The following is a 23,646-nucleotide window of genomic DNA, read 5'->3' on the forward strand; positions in this document are numbered from 1 at the left end:
AGCGGTGTGTGGGACTTGGTCTATTAGTCCATCTATACTGACCTCCATCAGGTTGAAAATTAAAAATAATTTTTTTCTGCATCTAGCTCTGAAAAAATATTTGGGCTTCTAGCAGTGTGTGGGACTTGGTCTATTAGTCCATCTATACTGACCTCCATCAGGTTGCAAATTAAAAATAATTTTTTTCTTCATTTATCTCTGAAAAAATATTTGGGCTTCTAGCAGCGTGTGGGACTTGTTCTATTAGTCCATCTATACTGACCTCCATCAGGTTGCAAATTAAAAATAATTTTTTTCTGCATCTAGCTCTGAAAAAATATTTGGGCTTCTAGCAGTGTGTGGGACTTGGTCAATTAGTCCATCTATACTGACCTCCATCAGGTTGCAAATTAAAAATAATTTTTTTCTGCATCTAGCTCTGAAAAAATATTTGGGCTTCTAGCAGTGTGTGGGACTTGGTCTATTAGTCCATCTATACTGACCTCCATCAGGTTGCAAATTAAAAATAATTTTTTTCTTCATTTATCTCTGAAAAAATATTTGGGCTTCTAGCAGCGTGTGGGACTTGTTCTATTAGTCCATCTATACTGACCTCCATCAGGTTGCAAATTAAAAATAATTTTTTTCTGCATCTAGCTCTGAAAAAATATTTGGGCTTCTAGCAGTGTGTGGGACTTGGTCTATTAGTCCATCTATACTGACCTCCATCAGGTTGCAAATTAAAAATAATTTTTTTCTGCATCTAGCTCTGAAAAAATATTTGGGCTTCTAGCAGTGTGTGGGACTTGGTCTATTAGTCCATCTATACTGACCTCCATCAGGTTGCAAATTGAATAAAAAAATTTTCTGCATCTAGCTCTGAAAAAATATTTGGGCTTCTAGCGGTGTGTGGGACTTGGTCTATTAGTCCATCTATACTGACCTCCATCAGGTTGCAAATTAAAAATAATTTTTTTTCTGCATCTAGCTCTGAAAAAATATTTGGGCTTCTAGCAGTGTGTGGGACTTGGTCTATTAGTCCATCTATACTGACCTCCATCAGGTTGCAAATTAAAAATATTTTTTTTCTTCATTTAGCTCTGAAAAAATATTTGGGCTTCTAGCAGTGTGTGGGACTTGTTCTATTAGTCCTTCTATACTGACGTCCAGCAGGTTGCAAATTGAATATAATTTTTTTCTGCATCTAGCTCTGAAAAAATATTTGGGCTTCTAGCGGTGTGTGGGACTTGGTCTATTAGTCCATCTATACTGACCTCCATCAGGTTGCAAATTAAAAATAATTTTTTTCTGCATCTAACCCAGCCAATAGTTTTGGCCTAATACCACAGTTTGGCCACTCAGCTCTGCTCGGTTACCATCCATTGTTTTTTTGTGCAAACAACTCCAGAGTTGTGAATTAGTTAACCACCAAAATGAGTGGAAAAAGGCCTGCTGCTGGTGGAAAGGGGAATAGGCGTGTTGGGAAGGGGAAAAAAGGTTGTGTCCGTGGAGTAGGTGCAGAAGAAAGACCATCTTCCAGCCAAACTAAAATGTCTACTTCTTTTAGCGGACAATGTGATAAGATCCCTTTCTTACGGCCACGCCAATCGCTACAAATTCCAGATGAGGCACAAAAACAGCAGGTGCTTCAACGGATATCAAGTGCTCCTTTAAGTGGGCTCTCCTCCACATCAACTTCAACATCACAAATACTCCAGTCCTCAAAGGTGTCACCCAAATCGCACTTGCTTCCTCACAGCTCCCAAATCTCCAGCTGCCCGTCTGAGTATGAGGTAGAACAGATGGTTGAGTCTGCAGAGCTGTTTACTCATACTATAGCCTGGGTATCAGAGGTCGACTCCAGCGCTTCTGCGAATCCAGACGAGGAAATGATCTGCACTGATGCCCAGAATCTTTATGAGTCGGATCCAGGACCAGACGCAGAAGGTTCTGACCATAATGTAGACCCTCATTCCCAAACTGTAACTCCTGTTGGTGGAGACAATGAGGAAGACGATGATAAGACTCAAATACCTGATTGGAGCGACAACTTTAGTTTTTTGTCAGGGCAGGAACAGGTTGGCTCTGAGGACGACGGGTGTGATAACGCACAGGGTGATGATGATGAGGTTGGAGATCCCACTTACTGTCAACCCACAGTCAGCCAAGAGATGAGGTCAGCAGAGGAGGTGGAGGAAGATGCTAGTGACGACGAGGTCAGGTTGCGCCTTCCTGGACAGAGACGTAGTACTGGAAGCACATCAACAACTGCATCCTCAAACACAACTCTGCCTCTCACCACAAGTCGTGGTGGCTCTTCAGGTCGCATGGGTGCTAAGCCTTGCATAGCCTGGGCATTTTTTCAGATCGATAAAGATGACCCAACTCGTGTTATCTGTAACATTTGTCAGCAAAAGCTAAGTAGAGGCCAAAAAATACATAGTTTGAGTACTTCATGCATGAACCGGCACATGGACATGAAGCATAAGTTGCAGTGGGAAGCTCAGTGTGCTACAATGCGGTCTAGCCGGCCGGGCCAACTACCGTCTGCCATATCTTGTGCATCCGCGGCCTCTTCATCCTCTGTGACTGGGGGGACAGCAGTCACACCTGTTTTGGGGCGCAGACCTGCCACCTCTTTACCCGCAACAGCCAGCGTGATTGGCAGGTCATCATTTTCTTTGGAGGTGGTAACACCAGCTGGTCTTGAGCGCTGTCCGACATCGATAGCACCACCTTTGGATCAAGGCAACCTAACATGTCCGCCTGCATCTTCCTCACAGACCGGCAGTTTGCCGGGGACACCCTTATCAACCCCGTCTAAGCACAATAGCCAGCCCTCGGTCCCTCAGATGTGGACAAGTAAAAGACCATTTCCTCCTAGCCATGAGAAAGCTAAGAGGTTGAATTTCACCATCTGCAAGCTCTTGGCTACAGAAATGCTGCCTTTCCGCCTGGTGGACACAGAGGATTTTCGAGACCTTATGTCCGTCGCAGTGCCCCAGTACCAGATGCCCAGTCGGCACTACTTCTCAAAGAAAGGTGTGCCTGCGCTCCACCAGCATGTCGCACACAACATCACCACTTCTTTGAGAAACTCTGTGTGTGACGGGGTGCATTTCACCACAGACACTTGGACGAGTAGGCATGGACAGGGGCGTTACATGTCGCTGACTGGGCACTGGGTAACTATGGTGACAGCAGGACAAGGGGCTGCTGTCCAAGTCTTGCCGTCCCCACGAGTTGTGCGTCAATCCTCTTTATGTCATTTTTCCTCCACTGCTTCTGCCTCCTCAACCTCCTCTCGGTCTTCCACCTGCACCCAAAGCCTGTCTGGTCATGCCACAAGCTTTCTAACTGCGCAGAAGGGATCCTGCACACCTCCTTACTATGCTGGCAGTAGGGCTCAACGTCATCAGGCGGTTTTTACATTGAAATGTCTGGGAAATGTGAGTCACACAGCTGAGGAGTTGTGGTCAGCTCTGGAGAACCAATTTCATGAATGGTTGTCTCCACTGGACCTGAAACCAGGGAAGGCCTTGTGCGACAATGCTGCAAACCTGGGTGCGGCCCTTCGCCGGGGCAATGTCACACACGTGCCTTGTATGGCTCACGTGTTGAACCTGGTTGTCCAGCAATTTTTAGCCCACTATCCCAGACTAGATGGCCTTCTGCAGAGGGCACGGTCGCTGTGTGCTCACTTCCGCCGTTCGCATCCCGCAGCTCAGCGACTTACATCTCTACAGAAGTCGTTGGGCCTGCCACTTCACCGGCTAAAATGCGATGTGCCTACCCGGTGGAATTCAACTCTGCACATGTTGCAGCGACTGTGGCAGCACCGACAAGCCCTGGTGCAATACGTTCTGACGTATAGCCTGGGCCAACGAGATTCAGAGGTGGGGCAAATCACGCTGGAGGAGTGGTCTCAGATCAGGGACCTATGCACCCTTCTGCACAGTTTTGAAATGGCGACGAAGATGTTTAGTGCTGACGATGCCATTATCAGCATGACTATTCCGGTGATTTACATGCTGGAGCACATGTTAAACAGAATTCGGAGTCAGGTGGTGGCACAAGAGGAGGTGGAGGAAGTAGAGGAGGAGGAGTTGTATGCGGAAGGGCTAACATCTGCAAGGTCCACGCGGTCGGCAGCACCAAGGCGGCAGGCATGTGAGGGTGGGGGAGATGATTTTACCAGGGCGCATGGTAGCAGCCAAACTAGTGAGGAAGGTGCAGGAGCCCAGGAAGAAGTGGAGGACGAACTGATGGAAGACTCATCAGATGAGGGAGACCTTGATCACATTTCTGTTGTGCGAGGTTGGGGGGAGAGGACAGAGGAAGGAAGCATGATTGTTACCTCGCCACCAACACAACAGGGACTTGGTGCTCCTGGATGCGCAACACACATGAGTGCCTTCTTGCTGCACTACCTGCAACATGACCCTCGAATTGTGAGAATTAGAAATAATCTTGACTACTGGGTTGCCACACTGTTAGATCCCCGGTACAAAAGTAAATTTGCAGAAATTATTCCTGCCATAGAAAGGGATGCACGCATGCAGGAGTATCAGCAGAGACTGTTGCAGAATCTTACATGTGCTTTTCCACAAAATACCAGTGGTGCACGTAGTGAATCTCACAGTTCCAACTTGCCAACCGTGGGACCGTCAAGTGTTCAGCACTCAAACCGTAACAGAACCACAGTATCTGCTGGTAACATCAATTTTGCGGAATCATTTCACCACTTTTTTAGCCCATCCTTTGCAAGGCCACAGGAGACAAGAAGTCTGACACATAGTCAACGCCTAGAGACGATGGTACAGGAGTATCTCCAAGTAAACATTGAAGCCACGACTGTGTCAATGGACCCTTGCTCTTTTTGGGCTTCCAATCTGGATAAATGGCCGGAGCTAGCCACTTACGCCTTGGAGATCTTGTCATGCCCCGCAGCCAGCGTTCTGTCTGAACGTGTGTTCAGCGCTGCTGGTGGTGTGCTGACAGATAAGCGCACGCGGCTCTCCACTGATAATGTAGACAGACTCACGTTCATAAAGATGAACAAATCATGGATCCGAAACGAAATTTCTACCCCTGTGTCATCCTGGGGAGAGTAAAAGCTTGATGATTGGTTAAAATCACCCTACCAACCGTTTTAAGCTTTCAAATTACTAATCATGTTTATCTGTATCTTGACTGGAAAATAATTTGGGCTTTGTAGCAGTGTGCAGCACTGATCCTATTAGGCCATCTATAATAAGCTTCACCAGATTTAAAATTAAAAATAATTTTTAGCTGCATCTAGCCCGGAAAATAATTTTGGGGCTCCGAGATGCGCAAGACACATAAGTGCCTTCTTGCTGCACTACCTGCAGCATGACCCTCATATTGTCAGAATTCGAAGTAATCATGACTACTGGGTTGCCACACTCTTAGATCCCCCAAACTTTTCGATCAACCTTTTCATTTTAATAAAGACAAAAAAAATGGTCATTTTTGAAATTATAAGCATTAGCAGGTTGTTAGAAACTGAAATCAAACAGTTTTCAACTCAAAACTTTATTCTAGGTGATGTTACATTTTCACATAGGACCCCTTGTTCGAAAGGAGCTTCTGAACTCTCTCGTCCATTGAATTTGTCAGGTTTTGGATGGTTTCTGCTTCAATTGTTTTGCATGAGGACAGAATACCCTCCCAGAGCTGTTGCTTAGATGTGAACTGCCTCCCGCCATCATAGACACTCCTTTTAATGATGCTCCAAAGGTTCTGAATGGGGTAAAGGTCAGGGGAGCATGGGGGTCACACCATAAGTTTGTCCCCTTTTATGCCCATATCAGCCAGAGATGCAGATGTTTTATGTGCAGCATGAGATGGTGCATTATCATGCAGAAAAATGATCTTGCTGTGAAATATACGGTTCTTCTTCTTGAACCATGGCAGGAAGTGCTGTTTGAGAAAATCCACATACATTATGGAGTTCATCTTTAGCGCCTTCAGGGATCCTAAAGGGGCCGACAATCTCTCTCCCCATGATTCCAGCCCAAAACATTACTCCACCTTATCCTTGTTGGCGCTGTAGCCGTGTTTGCGTGGGGTGTCCATCAACCAGCCATCCTCCACTCCATTCATCTGGACCATCGAGCGCTGCACGGCACTCATCCGTGAACAAAACAGTTTTGAAATCAGTCTTCATGTAATGTTTGGCCCACTGGAGCCGTTTCTGCTTGTGTGATGTGGATAGAGGAGGTCGACAGGATGGCGTATGCACAGCTGCAAACCTCTGAAGGACCCTGCATCTTGTTGTTCGGGGGACGTTGGAGGCACAAGCAGCTTCAAAAACTTGTCTGCTGCTATGACAAGGCTTTTTTGCCGCTGCTCTTTCAACCTGACGTAATTGCCTGTAGGAAAGAGTCCTCAATTTGCCCTTATCAGCACGCACACGTGTGTACTGTGAATCAGCTACATACTTCTTGATTGCCAAGACACTTCATCCTGATCATCGCACAATGTTGATTGTAGTCATGCCTTGACCTAAACACTCCACAATTTGGTGCTTCTCAGCAGCCGACACATCCTTTTTCTTTCCCATTTTGGCAGAAAATGTAGGCTGCTTAATAATGTGAGAGAGCCTTCTTAAGTAGTCTTGCCTTTCATTGGACACACCTGCCAAACTAATTAGCACAGGTGTCTGCAATTGCTTACAGTGATATAAAGAGCCCTGACACACATCACCATCAATGAGTTTAACTGACAAACAAACAAATTCTTCCCTTATCACTCCTAAACACTTTTTGCATAATAATTTGGAACGCGGTGTACATGTGCTTTTCCACAAAACACCAGTGGTTCACGTAGTGAATCTTACAGTTCTAACTTGCCAACCGTGGTCTGTATGGAATTGTTCAATAAAGGGCCCAAAATTAAGATAACATAGATGGGAGAGGTCTCTATGAATAGGAATTCCTAAGTATTTGATACCCTGTGAGGGCCAGGCAAAGGGAAAGTTGGACTGGATGGAATCCTATATGGATTTAGGGAGGAAGACATCGAGGGCCTCAGACTTCGCTGCATTGATTTTAAAATTTTACCATGTAACAAAGTGATCTATTTCAGCCATAACAGCAGGGATGGATATATGTGATTGAGTGATATATACTAGGACATCATCAGCAAATAGAGAGCACTTGTACTCGGTGCCTCCCACCTCAATCCACCTAATATTGGGGTTATGGCGAATTGATGAGAGCAGGTGCTCCGTCACTAGGATGTATAAGAGAGGGGACAGAGGACATCCCTGCCTTGTCCCATTGGTGATTGTGAAAGGTGATGAAAATGTTCTGACGCACCCCCTGGGCCTTGGGACACCCGGAGCCGGACCCTTTTTGGTGGATGCTGGTGGTTGTAGTCTTCGTGGCGGCGATCCGGTTCCGTGGCTCAGGGCGGTCAAACCAGTGGCGGAACTATTTATGTGGTTTTGATGTTTAAATGTCCGACTACGCCACCCGTGGATTGCGGTCAGAGTGAACCGCCGCTACAGGGCAGACCGCTAAGGCTGGTGTTGTGGGTGCAGCAGAGCGTAGCATAACTCCCCACGGGAGGAGTATAGCCTCAGGGCAGTGTATGCGGAGGATGGGGGTGATGGTGCAGGGCAGCAGCAGTAACGACACGGAGTCAGTGATGCAGTTCAGGGCCTTTACTCACAGTTCTTATTATCCAGACCACGTCTGCAGGTAACGGCTGCCCACGTCGTACTGTGCTCACCAGGTGAGGGGCTCAGACAACTCCCAGATAACTTTGGAGCGCTTCACAGGACCCCCTTTGTGTGTCCTTTGTCTGGCCTTTCTTACCAACACTTCTGTCCGGCTGCCTCGGGCCTCCTCTTGGTAAACTTGGCGCCAGTTTCCCTGACCCTATGTGGTGCCTTCCTAGCGGGTGGAGCAAGGGGCTGCGCCACATAAAATGTCAGAGCCTCCGGTTTCTAGCTGAGGGTCGTTTCCTGTCTCCACTAGTTCGGGGACCGGTCTCCCCCTTTGGCCTGACCCCTCCACGCAGGTGGATTCGGGCGTGCGGTGGCGACTCGCCCGTCCGCACCCCTGGGATCCCTTCATTCCTCGTTCCTGGAGCCTTCTCCGCTCCTCTTCCATCCTTCTCCCTCTTGCAGGCCTGGGCCTCTGTTACTAGGCCCGCCTCCGGAGCAGAGCTCATGCAGAGCCCCTGCTCCCTGCCACTTCTTCTCAGACTTCTCTGCACTGAACTAAGATGGTGCCCACCTTTTATACTCCCTTCTCAATGCACCCAGGAACTGCTTCCTCCCTGCTCCTGCACTGCAGGGTTCCCCTTCCTCAGTGTTCCCTCCCCCCACTCCAGCCAGGGACAGGGACTGTCGTGCCCATCTCAGGGGCATATTGGTCGCCCTGCCCCACGGCAATGTGGTGTAATGCATGCAGGTGTCGGGTCCTGATCCACACTCCATCCTTATCTGAGAGTGAGATATCACACCACTGGGTGAGGTGCAATACGTCTGTAGCAACCGAGCCCTCGGTGCTACAGTTCCATTTATCTTCAGCCTAGGTGACGTATTGTGATACAGGGCCGTGATTTTGGCTATAAAAGGGTCCCCTAGACCCCTACCCCAAGCTTTTTAAGAGAATCATATATGGCGTGCCAGGAGACTCTATGGAATGCTTTCTCAGCATCCAACGAGAGTATCTACTTACAAATTTTTAACTGCATCTAGCCCAGGAAATACTTTGTGCCTAGTAGCAGTGTCTGCTAGTCAGCGGATTATCCCGGCTGTTAAGCAAGCTACACCACCTGTAGTTTGGACACTTAATTTTTTCAAAGGAAATGCTTCGGGACCACGGGATACTTAGTGAAGAGCATCAGGAGGCACCCCAAGGCATAGGGGCTGGGACTGGCACTAGGATGCCTTGCGGTGGACAGCCGAGCTCGATCCTTATAAAAGCTTTTTAACTGCAGCAGCTTTAGTGGATGCTACTGGAGCTGGAATTACGCGGCTGCTGGCATGAGACTTGCCCTCCAATAGATCCTTGTAAATGGATTTAAAGTGTATTCATTCAAATTAGAGGGACAATTTAAATTAAAAAGCTTAGAGCTGCCTCCACCACAGGGGGGCTCTCTCGACCCACCAGCGGACAGGCACCAGTATTGGGAGAGGGGGGCTGGCCGTCAGGGTTCACCGCGGCTCTGGCACAAACCCGGCGACACGGAGGTGGCACGGGCAGGAGCGGACTGGCCGTCTCGGCTTCTCACTTTTTGGATTTTAGAAGGGCATGACATGCCTATATCTGTGTCTCCCCCTCCTTTTACTCCTCCACCTCTTTTCTTTTCGCATGACTATATGTACTTGTCACTTTTCCATGTGTTAGTTGTGTCTTCTGAGCAGTTTGTCAGCTTTTGGACACCTTTGAAGGTGTTTTCTATGTGTTTCTATGTGTTTTTGTTTGCCTGCCATTGGTTTTAACGGTGTTCGAAGGTGTTCGACGAACAGTTCGACGAACAGTTCGGCGAACACACGGGTGTTCGACGAACCGAACCGAACTCGAACACTACGGGGGTGGCTCAACACTAGTAATAACCCCTTCTACAGATACATTGGCACCTGATTGATAGGGGGTTTCCCCACAAAGTAGGTTTTAATCAGTACATATTGGAATAATAATAAGTTCCATAATTGAATATGTTAAATAAAATGTTCCTGTGCTGAGATAATCTTATAAATGAGCCCCTGCTATGTACTGTGTACTTGGATGTGTCTGACTAACTTATTTTTATTATTTTAAGATCTATTAATCAAAATATACTTTGTTCATGGAAAAGTCCTTTAAAATTTGAGTTGCGTATGCCAGTCTAAATGAGGGGCGTGCAAGAAAAAGATGTACCGAATTCATTAAGAGATGACTGGAGCAACATTTCTGGCATATAAAATGCAGGCACTTTTTCTGAATTTGACATGTGAGCGCAGTCAGGCTCTATCCTGTGCTCATTTGAGGGGTAGCTGTTTCAAACTGGTGAAAACACTAAAAGTTTCAAAATTTGCGTGACTATTTAAAATGCTTTTCACCAATTTTCTGACAAACACTTTGATTTATTGGAGCAATAGAGGTAATTCTGGCTGAAGAAGAGGTTAAACATTAAAAAGATTTCAGTAAATCTCTTGACACGACAGTCTTTGACATACAGTACAGTAGGGTCACTGAATATGGACTATTAATCCATTTATTCATTTTTAAAGGGGTTGTCTATAAGACGCACCAAGGGAAATAGGGAAAAAAAATGTAAGTAAAAAATGTGGTCATGATGCCCTGTTATGGAGGAGGGGGCCAGGTGCTGACACTGGTATTGGGGTAATGTCCCCCAATTCTGTAAATAGCCTCTATCCTCATATGTATAGCCCCTCCTTCCTGGTATACGTGGCCCCCATCCCATCCTGGTATACCTGGCCCTCATCCTCATCCTGGTATGCATGGTACCCTTTGATCCCCCATCCTGGTATGCATGGCACCCCTTGGTTCCCCATCCTGGTATGCACGGCACTCCTTGATCCCCCTTCCTGGTAAGCATGGCACCCCTTGATCCCCCTTCCTGGTATGCATGGCACCCCTTGATCACCCATTCTGGTATTCATGGCACCCCTTGATCCCCCATCCTGGTATGCATGGCACCCCTTTATCCTTCATCCTGGCATGCATGGCACCCCTTGATCCTCCATCCTGTTATTCATGACACCTCTGATCCCCAGCTGAGTATTCATGGCACCCCTTGATCCCACATCCTGGTATGCATGACACCCCTTGATCCCCCATCCTGGTATGCATGGCACCCCTTGATCCCCCTTCCTTGTATGCATAGCACCCCTTGATCCCCCATCCTGGTATTCATGACACCCCTTGAGCCCCCATCCTGGTATGCATGGCACCCCCTGATACCCATCCTAGTATTCATGGCACCCCTTGATTCCCCATCCTGGTATGCATGGCACCCCTTGAGCCCCCATCCTGGTATGCATGGCACCCCTTGAGCCCCCATCCTGGTATGCATGGCACCCTCTAAGCCCCCATCCTGGTATGCATGTCACCCCTTGAGCCCCATCTGAGTATTCATGGCACCCCTTTATCCCCCATCATGGTATGCATGGCTTCCCTTGAGCCCCCATCCTGGTATGTATGGCACCCTCTGAGCCCCCATCCTGATATGCATGGCACCCCTTGAGCCCCCAACCTGGTATGCATGGCACCCCTTGATACCCCATCATTGTATGCATGGCATCCCTTGATCCCCCATCCTGGTATACATGGCACCCTCTGATCCCCCATCCTGATATGCACGGCAATCTCTGAGCCCCCATCCTGGTATGCATGGCACCCCTTTATACCCCATCATGGTATGCATGGCTCCCCTGTATCCCCATTCTGGTATTCATGGCACCCCTTGAGCCCCCATCCTGGTATGCATGGCACCCCTTGTTCCCCCATCCTGGTATGCATGGCACCCCTTGAGCCCCCAACCTGGTATGCATGCCATCCCTTGGTAGCCCATCATTGTATACATGGCACCCCTTGAGCCCCCATCCTGGTATGCATGGCACCCCTTGAGCCCCCATCCTGGTATGCACGGCACCCCTTGAGCCCCCAATCCTGGTATGCATGGCACCCTCTGAGCCCCCATCCTGGTATGCATGGCACCCCTTGAGCCCCCATCCTGGTATGCATGGCACCCCTTGAGCCCACATCCTGGTATGCATGGCACCCCTTGAGCCCCCATCCTGGTATGCATGGCACACCTTGAGCCCCTAATCCTGGTATGCATGGCACCCATTGAGCCCCCATCCTGGTATGCATGGCAACCTCTGAGCACCCATCATGGTATGCATGGCACCCCTTGATCCCCCATCCTGGTATGCATGGCACCCCTTGAGCCCCCAATCCTTGTATGCATGGCACCCCTTGAGCCCCCATCCTGGTATGCATGCCACCCCTTGATACCCCATCATGGTATGCATGGCACCCCTTGAGCCCCCATCCTGGTATGCATGGCACCCCTTGAGCCCCCATCCTGGTATGCATGGTACCCCTTGAGCCCCAAATCCTGGTATGCATGGCACCCTCTGAGCCCCCATCCTGGTATGCATGGCACCCTCTGAGCCCCCATCCTGGTATGCATGGCACCCTCTGAGCCCCCATCCTGGTATGCTTGGCACCCCTTGAGCCCCCAATCCTGGTATGCATGGCACCCATTGAGCCCCCATCCTGGTATGCATGGCACCCTCTGAGCCCCCATCATGGTATGCATGGCACCCCTTGAGCCCCCATCCTGGTATGCATGGCACCCCTTGAGCCCCCAATCCTTGTATGCATGGCACCCCTTGAGCCCCCATCCTGGTATGCATGGCACCCCTTGATACCCCATCATGGTATGCGTGGCACCCCTTGAGCCCCCATCCAGGTATGCACGGCACCCCTTGAGCCCCCAATCCTGGTATGCATGGCACCCTCTGAGCCCCCATCCTGGTATACATGGCTCCCTCTGAGCCCCCATCCCCCATGGGCATGTAGAGCAGGGAATATTCTTTTTCTTTAGTAGCGGGCACAGTGTAGGTTGTCTGCTGCCTCTTGTGCCACGCTGATCCCCTGCTGCTGCTCCCCCACACCCACCATCAAACACAGCCATGTATATAGTATTCAGACTATAAGACGCACCCCCCACTTTCCTCCAAAAAAGGAAAAATGTGCGTCTTATAGTCCGAAAAATACGGTATATATTTTTTTTTACTATGGGCCTAAAAACTAACAGGCAGGTAGTAGCTAACAGAGGCAACCACATACCTGTACTACCTGGTGCCGAATCAGAGCTGTCACCGATTCAGCTGCTCCACGTCAACAGAGTAGCTCTTCTTCTTCCAGCCTGATCTGTCGATGGGACAGGACTGCCGATATCAAGCTGATTGACAGCCAGCTATGTGCAGTTAACAAGCTCCCCACTGCCTAACTACATGGAGCTGGCTGTCAATCAACATGAAGTCGTCAGTCACGCCCAATAAACAGAGCAGAGCAGAAGAGAAGCCCCTGCTCTGCTGACTTGACATCAGCAGAAGCAACTGAATTTCATGCAGGAGAAATCTGTGACCGCTCTGTGCCTGCAGAGCGTGGGCTGGGCACAACAGGCTGGTAGTTAGCAACTCTCTGCCTGCTAGTGCTTAGGTCCATAGTTAAAAAAAAAAAATAGTCCTGGATAAATCCTATATGTTAAATTGCATTTAGCACATGGACATGTTGGGTTCTCCTAAATTACAAAAATTTTTGTCTTTGCTTTGTATTATGACTTGTTGATAAGGGTTTTTTAGAGGGGACTTTCTTATATTAATTTGGAATTTACCTACACATTAATTAAATGTGGATTTTCTAAGCTAGAAAAATCTTTTTATGATTAATTAGTACAAGAATTATACCAGAGTACATATAGTGAACTTTATTAATGGCAGTGCCTCTGAACTGTGATGGAAATCAGTATCAAATTTATTCACCAGTGTACCAAAATGTGCAACTTTAGCTTGTCTATAGCGGGCACAGGTTTGACTTTCTCGTACACAGATGGCCTAAATTGGCTTGTGCCGCTTTTTAAAATAGCTACTTCGTACACCAGCATTATACTATTATACTATTGGCATATGAAAAGATAGTTTTAAAGGGAATCTGTCACCACAAAAAGACTGTTCAAACCAAGCACAGGCATTCAGTGCACCCTTGTCATGGTCAAGCAGTTCAATGCACCTTCCCACCTACTTCTTTTGCCTCAATCTCCACTCTCCCCTGCTGTATTGCCAATCATCCAGAAATTCCAGGACAGTCAGTAAAAAGCGGACACTTTTTTACTTGTTCGTAAAAACATTTAAGGCGTCCGTGATTTTTTTAAAGTTGAAGAAAATATTACAGAATATTTTTACTGTATTTATCATCATTTTACACTGAATGTAGCTGATGTCTACATATCAGAACTGTTGGCTGTAGACATGTATCACTTATAATGATTTATTATGGTTTTACAATGTGTCTATAAAAAATATTGCCTGTACGTGATTCTTTGATAAGATGTCCAGAAAAATAAAAGTCAAGTTGGCAACTCTGCTTCCTTGGCTTACTTTTAAAGCTACAGCTAGCAATAAAGGAAGAGGAGGGCAGAGATGGATGAAAAACAAGTAGGTGGGACGATGCACTGAATGGTTTAGTCACGCCTAGGGTGATCTGAGCGCCTGTGCTTGGTTTGAACAGTCACTTTCTGCTGATAGACTCCCTCTAATAAACTCCTATCTTTGTCTGCTACTTAACCCATATATGAATTTAAAACTGTGACAAAATATATGCAAACAACTTTTTTTTTATTTGCAATTTTTTTTGCAAACTATAACTGGCAAAAAATAAGTCTAAAATAATAATGTCACATGGAGCAGCATTTTATAGCAGAATCTGCTTCAGTTAAAAGAGGGAATTAGGGTCATGTCAAGGGCACTCGGCATATACAAATCTCTGCAATGCTCTTATTTCCATTTGTGCGGCATTGCTGTTAGCGGTGTTCTCCTTAAGGGAAAGTTTGTGGCTTTTTCACAGTCCTGTTCACATTATTCTTGACAGTTTTACCTGACTGAAGCAGGCAGAGCATTGAGTCTGATTCGTTTGGATCATACAACAGAAACAATCAATCGCACACAACTTGACCAGCTAGTCTTGCTCAATATTCTCTTCCCTGAGGCAAAGAGTGTAAGAAAAAAACAGAAAAGCACGGAGTAGGTCGAGGAGACCCATGACAAACCAGGAGGGTGGAAGACAAGTAAAGATATAACTCTTGACAAGCGGAAATGTCTGATGTCAAAGGCACAGACTGAAAAGCCAATTCAATGCCAACATGAGACATCTTGGCTTTAACAGAACTGTGTCAGAGACAAACTGTGTACGCATGAAACAAGCACGAGCTGTGAGGAACGGTAATAGGAGATAAAGATATTACGCTCTCACACCGCCGCTCGGTAAAATGAATACAGCTTAAAGTAAAATCAAGTTACAGTTGTGAAGTTAGGATTATGTTAGTAGAAAGGAAAAAACTTTCTGCTAACATAATTAAAGAGAACCTGTCAGCACGATTTTGTAATGTAAAGTAAAGACATAAAGGCTCTGTACTTCTGATTACATTGATATCTTTGGTGAAGAAATCCGCTTTGTTGTTCTTCTTTAATCATTTGAAGTTTTCTGATAATTAGATTTCAGTGCACAGGGGCCGGACTGTGCACCGGGTCTTCTCCTCCCTGCCTGTGATTCCTCGGCCCCCTCCACCTGCTATTTCAGTGACCTGCCTCCTCTATTTGAAGAGGAAATTTGAAGCACAAGAGACCGGCAGAAGGATCGAGAAATTACAGACAGGCAGGAGAAGACCCAGTATACAGTCCAGCCCCTGTGCGCCGAAATCACAGAAAACTTCAAATAGTGACTAAAGAAGGACAATAAAGTGGATTTCTGCACCAAAGGTATCAATTTCTTCTGTATAACAGCCCCATTACAGCCAGTCTTTACATTACAAAATCGTGCTCCCAGGTTCTGTTTAAAGGATTATCCACCTAATAATAATAATAATAATAATAATAATAAATGTTAAAATGTGTTCATAATATAAATATACGAAAATTACTAACACACTAGTTTTATCAAAGGTGCCCATATCTATAGAGATGAGCCTTGGTCCCAGGTCCTGATATCTTCAGTTCTGGCTTATGTAAAAAGTTGAAGAGAGTTTCCCGTGCATCTAAAAGGGACAAGCTGATGGGTTCATTTTAATAGCTAAGCCAACCCCCTTCTTTGTCCCAGATTATGTAGGATTCAGGCAATTTTGATGATACAAGTAAATTGTTCAATTCTATATATTTTATTATTAATACAGCGAAACATTTCTCAATGTACAACCACTTTAAAGGAACTTAACTTCATGATTTATCCCTAGAGGGTAAGACGATCGCTTTATCAGCCTTCCAATACGTTCTTGGGTTTTTGCGTTTTCATTTTTTTGCAAATATATATAGGGTTTTTTTATTTAAGTGGTGAAAAAAAAAATCCAAAGTTTGCAAAAAAAAATGGCGTCATTTTCCGAGCCCTGTAGCATCTCCATGTTTTGGGATCTGGAGCTTATTTTTTGCTCGTTGAGCTGATGTTTTTATTGATACCATTTTTGGGTACATACGATGTTTTGACCGCCCCTTATTGTGTTTTATTGCAATGTTGCGGCGACCAAAATAACGTAATTCTGGTGTTTTCATTTTTTTTCTTGTTACGCCATTTACTGATTGGGCGATTCTGAACATGGAAATACCAAATATGTGTATTTTTGATTCTTTAATTGTTTTATTTTGAATGGGGCAAAAGGCGGTGATTTGAACTTTTATTTTTTGTATTTTTTTTTATATTTTTAAAAACATTTTTTTTCACTTGCTTCAATAATCTCCATGGGAGACTAGAAGCTGCGATTATCTGATTGCTTATGTTACACATAGCAGGGCTTTACTGCTGGGTGGCACTCATAGCACATTGGATATGTCCACGGGGTCTCCTGCAGACCCCGGGTTGTCCTGCTAACCCATCGGTGACCCGCGATTATGTGATGGGAGCGCTGATGGACCGGTCTTATGACACGCTTCTGGCGCGACCATGTTAAAAAGGGGAAAGCACCCCTAGTGCAAATCTTACAAGGTGGATAGAACACTTTAAGGTGATAATTACTCACCCAGTGAGGTTGTGCTCGCAGGCACAATTCTGCACAAGTAGGAAATAAAATGCTCCCTGAGGGCTGCAGATTCACCCACTAAGTTACAACGAGGGTGTCCAGAATTTGGATGACGGATGATGGGACTGGGTGATCGATAGCGCTGCTCAGAAACCAATGCCAAAAAGGAGTGAACTAGTGAACCATCGTTAATCAATGCTATCGCACAGTGGAAGCATGCACACAGCAGTGTGACTGACATCCCGGTGTGCAGAGAGCAAAGAGGCACGACTTACTGACTTTCTCACACATGTCAGTGCAGAGAAGGATTAGGAAGTCGGAATTTCAAGACTCAACCTTTTGTTTTCAGAGAAGAGAAGTCGATGTCACACAGAAGTTTTCTCTTCACTCGCCATTGAAATGGCATAAATGCTCAGCCAAGTGCCCATGTGAATGGCCTATTTAACTGGCAGTGTCATATGTACATAAAATTGTATATTTCTACAACATGTGCTTTTGTGTTTTACCATTCCCAATTTAGTCAGAGAAAGCCAAAGGAAGCAGTTTGTGAGTGACAACCTTTTTGGTATGCAAGCTGGCTGGGCTAATAGCGGTTCCTGCTTGGGAAGCAGCGTCTGGCTATACATTTCACCTGCAGTAGCAATGTATTCCATCAATCCACCAGAGAGGGAGCTGCTCCTACACAATGGCTTTCTGTTCTGGCTTATAGAAGGGGTCCTGACAAGGGCATCAGCATTTATAATGTCCATGAGATGATCATTTTAACTAACCTAAGCAACTTATTTTAAGTATTGAAGTCTAGACCAGAGTTGGATTTTTTGGCAATTAATAGCATTGCAAATAACCCTATGAGGTTTCTAAATAATAATATTTTCTATATAATATATCAAACTTAATGTGATAAACTATGGATCAATGGGGGAATGTTTCTCCATGTGGAGAGTGCTAAGCCAGTGTAAGGAAACTTATAGGCCATGCAATGCGGGGAATTTAAATATGCAAATAGTCTCTTCAGGGAAGAAGAGGACTCAACCTCTAGTGCCACCTGTTGGATGTAGCCATCTTAAAAGTCAATATCAACTTTTTAACTAGCCTTGCCACATGACTTCGGAAGGAATGTCCTAAGTCATGTGGCAACCCTGTTAAAGGGTTAATATTGACTTTCAGGATTGCTACATCCAATAGATGGCACTAGAGGTCTAGTCCTCTTCCTCTCTAAAGAGGCAATTTGCATATGATTAACTATTTCATTACTTTTTGCATTTTCTGTGCCAACTCAACAGAATACTAGTAGTAAAATGCAAATAACTAGTCCATTATGTTGACAAGATATGTAGCAATAATTTAGGATTTAACAACAAGTAATATCTCCTGGTGACACATAAGATTTACTGAAGTCCAATGCTTAGCAAAACAATTCATATTCACAATCAGAGTAATCATCATTTTCAGTCCATTTCTTAGTGATTGTGTGTTGACTTGTTGCAGAACTCCTTGAAGGCAAAGTCATGACACTGGAACTTCAGCTACAGGCAAATACTGTTCTTTTCCATTTATTTTCACCTCCTTTATTTGCTGTACAAAATTGTTATTACCGTATCTCTTCAGGAAATTAAGACATTTTAATAATTAGGATATTGCTAGAGATGCAAAATGCACACTTCAGGGTCCAAAAAGTCATACACCTTAAATATCTGTCAGTCGGACAGGCTACTTATTCCATCCCCCCTCATTTCCCTCCAAAAAAACCCTTTGCCTTGGACATCTGAGGGAGATTCAGGAAACCACCATAAAAATTCAATGTGCATCCTCTTGTGCCAGAATCATCATGGCAGTCTGACATTCACATTACTGCATTAAAGTTAAGGGAGTCTGTCAGCCCAAAATGACTGTTCAAACCAAGGACAGGCATTCTGTATACCCTTAAAGTGGCCGAGCTCCTCAGTGCACCTTCTCTCCCACTTGCCTTGCATCTAACTCCGTCCTTCTATTGCTTCTGTAAAGCCAAAGCTGTCACTCAAGAAAGAAAAGGGCAGAGATAGGTGGAAAACTAGTAAGTAGGAAGGTGCACTGAACGGTTTCACCATGATAAGTATGCACTGAGCTCCTGTGCTTTGTTTGAACAGTCATTTTGTGCTGAAAGACAATTCAACAATTACAGATGTAACATGAAATAAAAGTTGCCCTTTGGTACACATACAGATATGTCAGAATATGATAAGGACGGAGTTACCACTGATCCCCCAACTTAAGTGATCGCGCTGTCTTAGTAAAAAAAAATTAGATCTCAGAAAACTTCATTGTTCAAACCAATGTAAACTGTTAACTGTAGGTAATATTTAAGATGTCCATAAGATACAAAAATTGTAAAGTACAAATTTGAATTTATTACGTTTTTATAATCCCTTACCTGGTTCTGTGATTCTCAGCACATTCTCTCTCCGCCTCGAGCAGTGCCTCCACCTGAGGATGCAGAGTTCCAGTATAAAAAGATTTAGATAGAAGAATTATCAGACCAAGGCAAAACTTTGCCCCCATTTCTTCTAACTCCTTTGTTCCAACCTGTAAGCCCTGTGAAGGATGCAGATGATATGGAAATGAGTAGAGCACAATCAATCTTAGAGATAAACAGCTAGCACTGAACGTGTGCACATTAATTGAACTGAATCCCATGAAATCATTAATAACTTCTACACTTGCATTTAAATGCTCCTACGACTGTTTGCAGATGATCGACCGGCACTGTTTATCTAATTGTAAAGTTCTCTGATGCCTTAAACTTTTTTTTTACCTCTTGAAACAAAGTTAAGTGAAATTTTAGCAGCCACAGGACTTGTTGCTTGCTTAACCCCTTTATCACCTTGAACGTATGAGTATGTCCAAGGTGACATCCCTGCACTCCATGCGGGCTCCATCACTGAGCCCGTATGTTACCAGGCACATGACAGCAGATCTGATCAGCTGTCATGTGCCCCTAACTGCCGTGGGTGGAATAAAAATCCACCCGCGGCTGTTAACATGTTAAATGCAGCTGTCAATCTTTGACAGCAGCATTTAACATTGCCGCACCGGAAACTCATCACTAGTCCCGCCCATTGGCATCCATCACATGACTGCGGGTCGCCGATGGGTTGGCATGACAACTGCAGGAGACCCCTGTGGTTGTCATTGCTGGGATGCTATGAGCGCCGCACAGCGGTCAGCGCTCATAGCAAGTGAACATTTTAGCTACACACAGTGGGGCTGAAACCCTGCTGTGTGTATCACAGGTGATCGGATGATCGCAGCTTCTAGTCTCCCATGGAGATTCTTAAAGCAGGTAAAAAGTGAAAAAATAAGTTTTTAAAAATATTAAAAAAATGTAAAAAATATAAAAGTTCAAATCACCTCCCTTTTGCCCCATTCAAAATAAAACAATAAAAAATATCAAATATACACATATTTTGTATCGCTTAGTTAAGGATCGCCCGATCTAGAAATATATAAAAATAATTAATCCGATCGGTAAACGACGTAACAAGAAAAAAATCAAAATGCCAGAATTACGTTTTTTGTTGTCGCAACATTGAAATACAATGCAATAACAAGCGTTCAAAAGATTATATCTGCCCCAAAATTGTATCAATAAAAACATCAGCTAGGCACGCAAAAAATAAGCCCTTACCCGGCCCCAGATCCCAAAAAATGGAGACGCTACGGGTCTGGGAAAATGATGCCAATTTTTTTTATTTGCAAACTTTGTTTTTTTTTTCACCACTAAAATAAAAAAGAACCAACATATAGTTGTGCTCAAAAGTTTACATACCCTTGCAGAATTTTTCCTTTCTTGGCCTTTTTTCAGAGACTATTAATGATAACAAATAAAATTTTTCTCCACTCATGGTTATTGATTGGGTGAAGCCATTTATTGTCAAACTATTGTGTTTTCTCTTTTTAAATCTTAATGACAACCAAAAACATCCAAATGACCCTGATCAAAAGTTCACATACCCCAGTTCTTAATATCGTGTATTGCCTACCTCTTACATCAATGAAAGCTTGAAGTCTTTTGTGGTAGTTGTGGATGAGGTGCTTTAATTTCTCAGATGGTAAAGCTGCCCATTCTTCTTGGCAAAAAGCCTCCAGTTCCTGTAAATTCCTTGGCTATCTAGCATGAACTGCACACTTGAGATCTCCCCAGTGTGGCTCAATGATATTGAGGTCAGAAGACTGAGATGGCCACTCCAGAACCTTCACTTTGTTCTGCTGTAGCCAATGACAGGTCGACTTGGCCTTGTGTTTTGGATCGTTGTCATGTTGAAACGTCCAAGTACATCCCATGCGCAGCTTCCGGGCTGATGAGTGCAAATGTGCCTCCAGTATTGGCTGATAATGTGCTGCATTCATCTTTCCTTCAACTTTTACCAAATTTCCTGTGCCCTTGTAGCACACACATCCTCAAAACATCAGCGATCCATGTTGGTGCTTTACTGTAGGAATTGTGTTCTTTCATCATAGGCCTTGTTGACCTCTCTCTAAATGTAATATTTATGGTTGTGGCCAAAAAGTTTAATTTTGGTCTCAACACTCCAAATTACTTTGTACCAGAAGTTTTGAAGCTTGTCTCTGTGCTGTTTGACGTATTGTAGATACTTTGTGGCATTTACTCAGTAATGACTTTCTTCTGGTGACTCGACCATGCTGCCCATTTTTCTTCAAGTGCCTCCTTATTGTGCATCTTGAAATAGCCACACCACTAGTTTTCAGAGAGTCCTGAATTTCAGCTGATGCTATTTGTTGGTTTTTCTTTACATCCCGAACCATTTTCCTGGCAGTTGTGGCCGAAATTTTTGTTGGTCTAGCTGACCATGGTTTTGTTTTTACAGAGCCCCTGATTTTCCATTTGTTAATCACAGTTTGAACGCTGTTGACTGGCATAATCAATTCCTTGGATATTTTTTTGTATCCCTTTCCTGTGTTATACAGTTCAACTACCTTTTCCCGTAGATCCGTTGTCAATTCTTTTGCTTTCCCCATGACTCACAATCCAGAAACGTCAGTGGCTGGATGAAAGATGCAAGAGTCTGTCTGGATCCCAGAAACTCGCTCAGCTTTTAAGCACACAGACTGATTACAAGCAAACAGGTGAGGATGTTACCTTTAGTAGCCATTCAAACCCATTTGTGTCAAATTCTGTGCATGTTATCAGGCCAAAATCACCAGGATATGTGAACTTCTGAAAAGGGTCATTTGGATGTTTTTGGTTGTCATTAAGACTTAAAAAGAGAAAACAGTAGTTTGACAATAAATGGCTTCACCCAACCAATAACTATGATAATCCGCATGTGCTGTGCACATGCTGTGGAAATTTCCACTGAGGATTATCATTGCTGAAAAAAACACAGCACTACCAATTATTTTGCGGAAGCGCTGCGTTTTTGCCGCCCATGACTTGCATTGGAACGCATGGAATCCGCATCACTGGATCTGTACATGCACATTCCATGCGTTTCAATGTGCGGATGGTACCCGGGTCTGGAGAAGAGAGAACTCTCCTCCAGACACGGGTACCATAGAACCTGTAAAAAAAAGAATAAAATAAAAAATAAATATTATACTTACCTTCTGATGGCCCCCGGTGTGCTTGTCCTAGCTTGCCGGCAGATCGCGGTGGTCCTTTCAGTGTACCACGAGCTGCCAGCAAGCCAGGACGCATCGAATAAAGACTCCGGGGGCCATCAAAAGGTAAGTATATATTTATTTTTTATTTTTTAACATTCTTTCGGTCACACTATATAAATCCATGCCGCTTGCATGGATTTATATAGTGTGACCAAGTTGTCAAGCACTTTCCAAGTGATGCTAAAATCGCTTGGAAAGCGCTTGTCAACCCGCATGCGGAAATGCAAGTGAAGAACGCTTCACATCCGCTTGTTCCTGGCAGGTAAAATGCATGTACAATCCGCATGCCTTTTTTCTGCCAGGGAGATGCAGAAATGCTCAGAAAAAAAAAACGGAGCATTTTTGCATTGTCGGCAGATAGCTTTACTCATTCTCTCGGGGTCCAGTATTGAGTCACCACCTCTGCTCATTGGTCTGAATCACTAATTTCGCATTGACGCTGCTGCAGCTAACCAGTGAATTCATTGGCCCAGAGTGGCCCATGCCATCAACTCAGGCTATAAGGTCACTTATTGGCAGCAGCGCTGTCACTGTGACTTCAGCACTGCAGACAATAACAGACACCAGGAAGAGAGGTGGCAGAAACTTGGTTCTGGACCTGTGAATGGAGCGTAAAGCTCACTTTTATTTTTTTAAAGGAGACTACGCCATAAGAGATGAGTTTTCCAAAACACTTAAACGGAATCTGTCAGCAGGTTTTTGCTATTTAATCTGAAGACAACAGAAGATAGGGGCTGAAACACAGATTTCGATCATGTGTCACCTATTAGGCTGTGTGCTGCTGTTTACTTACAATGAACGTTTTATCACTTGGGGGTTATCACTGCCAGGACTGGTGCTCACTAGTGATGAGCGAACATGTTCACTACTGCTCGGTGATTGCCCAAGCATCTCACTGCTCGAGATACTCAGCGCTCGCCGGGTATTTCCGGGGTTGCTCGGTGAGAGCTTGGGACTCCTCGCTGCATGTTTGATGCTCTTTAGAGAGAGATAAAAGAGATATAAAAATCCAGCTATTTAAAACTGGTTTGTCAGTCACAGGGATTACATATAATTGCACTGAAAATACTGCCATTTCTGGCCTCCATTAAAAATTTGTTTCAGTGTGTCAGTGAAGCAATTGACACCAGATTGCTGGTCAAAATAGTTACCTACAGGACAGGTATTTAAAACTGTGGTTTGTCTGTCACACGGATCACATATAAGTTCGCTCCAAATTCAGTCATT

The 23,646-nt window shown here is 44.8% G+C and overlaps 1 protein-coding gene across 2 annotated transcripts in view; it reads right to left on the reverse strand.

Moving 5' to 3' along the window:
• Positions 1-23,646, reverse strand: part of AGBL1 (AGBL carboxypeptidase 1) — a 1,577,225-nt gene that overhangs the window by 450,939 nt on the left and 1,102,640 nt on the right. For both annotated transcript variants that reach the window (XM_073653286.1, XM_073653285.1), the window contains exon 22: positions 19,169-19,329. In XM_073653286.1, the coding sequence (XP_073509387.1) occupies positions 19,169-19,329 (161 nt within the window). The remainder of the gene's footprint in view (positions 1-19,168; positions 19,330-23,646) is intronic.

This window comes from Phyllobates terribilis, unplaced genomic scaffold (genome assembly GCF_046119375.1).
Source record: "Phyllobates terribilis strain yellow unplaced genomic scaffold, ASM4611937v1 Scaffold_11__3_contigs__length_659146591, whole genome shotgun sequence".
In the NCBI taxonomy this organism is placed as follows: domain Eukaryota; kingdom Metazoa; phylum Chordata; class Amphibia; order Anura; family Dendrobatidae; genus Phyllobates; species Phyllobates terribilis.